At 42.1% G+C, this 3,930-nt stretch overlaps 1 protein-coding gene across 1 annotated transcript in view; it reads left to right on the top strand.

Annotated features, from left to right (window-relative positions):
- Positions 1–840: 840 nt before the first annotated feature.
- Positions 841–3,930, top strand: part of LOC310951556 (band 4.1-like protein 1) — a gene marked incomplete at its 5' end in the record, with an annotated part of 25,853 nt that continues 22,763 nt past the window's right edge. The window contains 2 exons of the mRNA XM_083919839.1: positions 841–912; positions 1,238–1,387. Coding sequence (XP_083775965.1) covers positions 841–912; positions 1,238–1,387 — 222 coding nt within the window. The remainder of the gene's footprint in view (positions 913–1,237; positions 1,388–3,930) is intronic.

Below are 3,930 nucleotides of genomic sequence, written 5' to 3'. Positions count from 1 at the left end.
TCAAAGTAAAGCTACATAATTGACCCCGGCTTTATCACAGATAATTTGTTCCTCTTAGCTCTACTGCCTAATCTGTATATCAGCTATTGCACTGGGGGTCACCTGGAGAAGGCACACAATGTAAGAGTCCAGCTAGTGTAGAGTGTAGTACTGGTCACCTTGAAATAACAAGGCTCATCTGTCTCCAGTTCACCCTAATATTTTATCAGTATTGTTGTTTGTCTCATTCTCCAGTCTCTCTCTTCATGACCTGCTCTGTGTTTTATTCGGGGTGCTCTTTCCTTCTTCCTGTCTCAACCTCAGATTGTCATCTCCCTCTTTCCTCTCTCTCATTCTCGGTGTGTCTGCTGTCTTGTGCTGCAGGGCTCTTTGGTTGCTGTAATTTATGCTATCTTTAACCTTTGTTTTTGTTTTGTCCTGAAGTCAACAGTCTTCATGCAGAGTGTTCCTGTGGGAGGTCGAGAGCCAGCAATGTCTGAGCTCCCCTCTTTCTCTCTTTCGCCATACCTCAATGTACAATGCAATGACCTGTGGCAATAACAATGCGTGTGAAGAAGACACGCAGTACAGGATAATTACAGATACCACACAACAGCTGTCAGCTGCAAAGACAAACTGCATGTGATAGCATGACAAGTATCTTTTCTGTGGTCATTCATTACACCAAAATGTCACCTTAAGTGAAGATGTTGTATGTCTCATGAGTCCATCAGGAATCTGTAGTTAGATTGGACTTACAGCTGCAGTAAACACTCAACACTGTTTTCTTTTTTAAACAAGACAATAGTTGATGTTGACTGAATATATTTTTGTGTGGTTGCAGGACTGCAATAAATTTCTATGACAACAGAGACTGCTTTGGCTGGGGAATTGAAGAGCGCAATGGAGGGTGACGCCATGAGAACCAATCAGGTGAGAGTGCCGTGGAACTCACAGCAGCTGCAGATGATTCTACTCAGGCCTCTCAATCACTCAGGGGCCTTCCAGCATGTTTGATATGCAAGGCAGCTAGCCCCCTCTGCCTGTGCCAGCGACTTAACATCTTAACATCTTAGAGCAGCAGCTCACACTACATCATGCATTTGATGATTGCCTCACATGATCAAATATTTTGGATTTAAATCCCTTTGAAATACAAGTACATAATGCCCATCGAGACTTGGGATGCAGATATGCAAATGATAGACAAAGTGATTTAAAGCTCAAACACTTAGAGGAAATATTTTATCTCTCCAAGGTTCCAGAGGACCAGGGGGATATGGATGATAGCTCAGAGAAGACCCCCAGCAAAGCCTCCAGGTCCCCCCAGAAAACCAACAAGCGGCCCAAGACAGTCCCGGTTAAAGTCACTCTACTAGATGGCTCAGACTATGAGGCTGGAGTCGAGGTATGCTGCTTGCTTTTCTTCATCAACTATGGAAAAAAAATTGGTGATTAAACCTGGTAAAAACAATGACTATGATTATGTGTTTTAAAATGTTTTTACAACATAGGTCTTATATTTCATAATTTTCATATGATGACATTTTACTCACCAAATTATTTTTTTTAAATTTGGGACAGGCAAGATAATAATAAAGGTTTAAAACAAAACAACAGGTCATCAATAGAAACATTAACATTGTATTTTCTGCAATTTCCCAGCTTGGGATCAATAAAGTATTTCTATTCTATTCTATTACCTAAATGTTTTACGGACTGACTAGAATGTCCAACTTTGACTTACAGTACTTGGCGTAGTTGTGCACAAATACAGTGTTCTTGTGCAATGTGGGAATATTATCCACAGTTTGGGGTCATTTATACTGTAAGTGTGTTTCCATTCAACAGTTTTTATGCACACTTTCCATTGTCAGAACCCTACGGGGAAACGGCGGAAATTCGAAAATAAATCAAAATGTTGCAAAAATAGATTCTGCACTTGTCTAAGGTGGGATAGTTTGTTTTCAATTAAAAAAAGAGCCTTAAAATGGAAAAAGACTCATGAAGATATCAGCACATGAAGCATGCAGCAAACACGTCATTCATACTTCCGCTCTACTGAAGAGATGAGCACATCGGATATGTGCAGAGTGATGGGGAGACTGTACTATTCCTCAAATGACCACATGAAACAAACTGAAATAGCATATTTCCATCATGTGTTCTACATTGTTTTCGCTCATTGGGGGCCTGACTGGCGCTTTTTAATTATGTGTGTTAATTATGGTGACCTCTTCTTCTAGAGTGGTTTAACCCATCCAGCTCCAAATATTCTCTTAATTAATTTTTTTTGCAAATTTTCTGGAAATTCTGTTAAAATCTTCTCTACATATGGACGTAAACTTGACTGCTTTCACTTTTACATCCATTTATACAGTATATGCATGTGCACATTTCAGCGATCCTTTGTGATCGTATTGATAACAAATGTATAATTTTACTTCCGTTCAACTTCACCATTCACTGCCTCTGCTGAAACTGTTTGGAGCCCCCGTGGGGAGGCCCGCCCAACACTGTAAAAATCTCTTGTTTAAATAGATAAACTATTAACCCTGATCCAGGACAATATTTGCCTGGGTCAACTGTGTCCAATGTGCCCACTCCACTGAGTTGACTGATGGAAACAGAGCGTAGCGAGTTGACAATTCTGTCTGACATCAGGCAAGGATTGTATAGTACTTCACGGCCCTGCATTTCTATCTCCTGGGACTCATTAAATTTGTTTCAGGAATTATGTCGAAAACACAGGATGGTAGGAAATCGTCTTTAGCGACCTGTATAAGCTGGGGGAGGTAAAAAACAACAACACCAGGATTCAATTCTGCAAACATGCAGAAACATAATTAAAAATAATGATTTGAAAATGTTGTTTCTCAGTGCTATTAAAACATAGTTTGGCTGTTCTCTCTATGATAAAATGCACACAGGCTTAAATTTCATATCTCGCTGTGCAGGGTGCACAGAAATACACACATTTTAAGAATCCCGTGTGTTCACCCCCCTTTTTGAACAAAGCCCTTGACTCAGCAAACCAGACCATACTACACCTAAATGGGATTTAGTCTTTCTCTCTGAAATACATGCTACTGAGTCAGGAAATGCAACTCTGTTGCTGTTCTCACTGAGAGGGCGAGTGACGGGTGGAGCGAGGTAAGACAAGCTCTGCATTGTGGGGGATGGAAGGCTCAGATGAGCAATCCCTCGACTTCCGTGAATCGTGACTCTGTAGCCTTTTTGTGTTTGTAAACAGACGGGCGTAGCTCTCGGTTCATATGAATTCAACAATAACCCGCACACTCATCATGATCCAGCACTACAGAAAATGAATCTGAGAGTAAAATGACTGTCAAGATAGAAGAGGGGGTGTCGAAGAGGGCGTTTCACATGAAGGGGAGATTCCGGCCGGGACGTAAGGAGCTGCCGTGAATCACATTAAAGCCAGTGCCGGAACCCCATTGGCTACTGCTGATGATTGAGTGTGATATGTGATGGGGGGTGATCTTGTTGGCTCAACCTCATTCATGTCACTATATTCCTTTTATGGCTTACTGCCTCTCACGTGACCTCACATATTTTACTTACGAACAGAGATATACGTCGGGAGTCCTGACCGAGGCATTATGCACACAATCTCCTTCAACTCAACCACCCCCCTCCCCAACCGGCTGAACCCCCCCATCTCATCTTCTGCCTTGGCTAGATGCACACACACACACACACACACACACACACACACACACACACACACACACACACACACACACACACACACACACACACGCACACACACACACACACACACATATACATACACACTTCATGTCACATGTCACCTGGGCAGTGACACTAGAGGCATTGGGCTTTGACAGGAAATCCATACAGTTGACGGATGAGTGCTCTTACGTTTGACCGGGGAGAGAAAATAGAATGGAGAAGAGGAGGAGGAAA

This window comes from Echiichthys vipera (assembly GCF_963691815.1).
Source record: "Echiichthys vipera genome assembly, chromosome: 9".
NCBI lineage: Eukaryota > Metazoa > Chordata > Actinopteri > Perciformes > Trachinidae > Echiichthys > Echiichthys vipera.
This window is presented reverse-complemented; position numbering and strand designations above follow the sequence as displayed.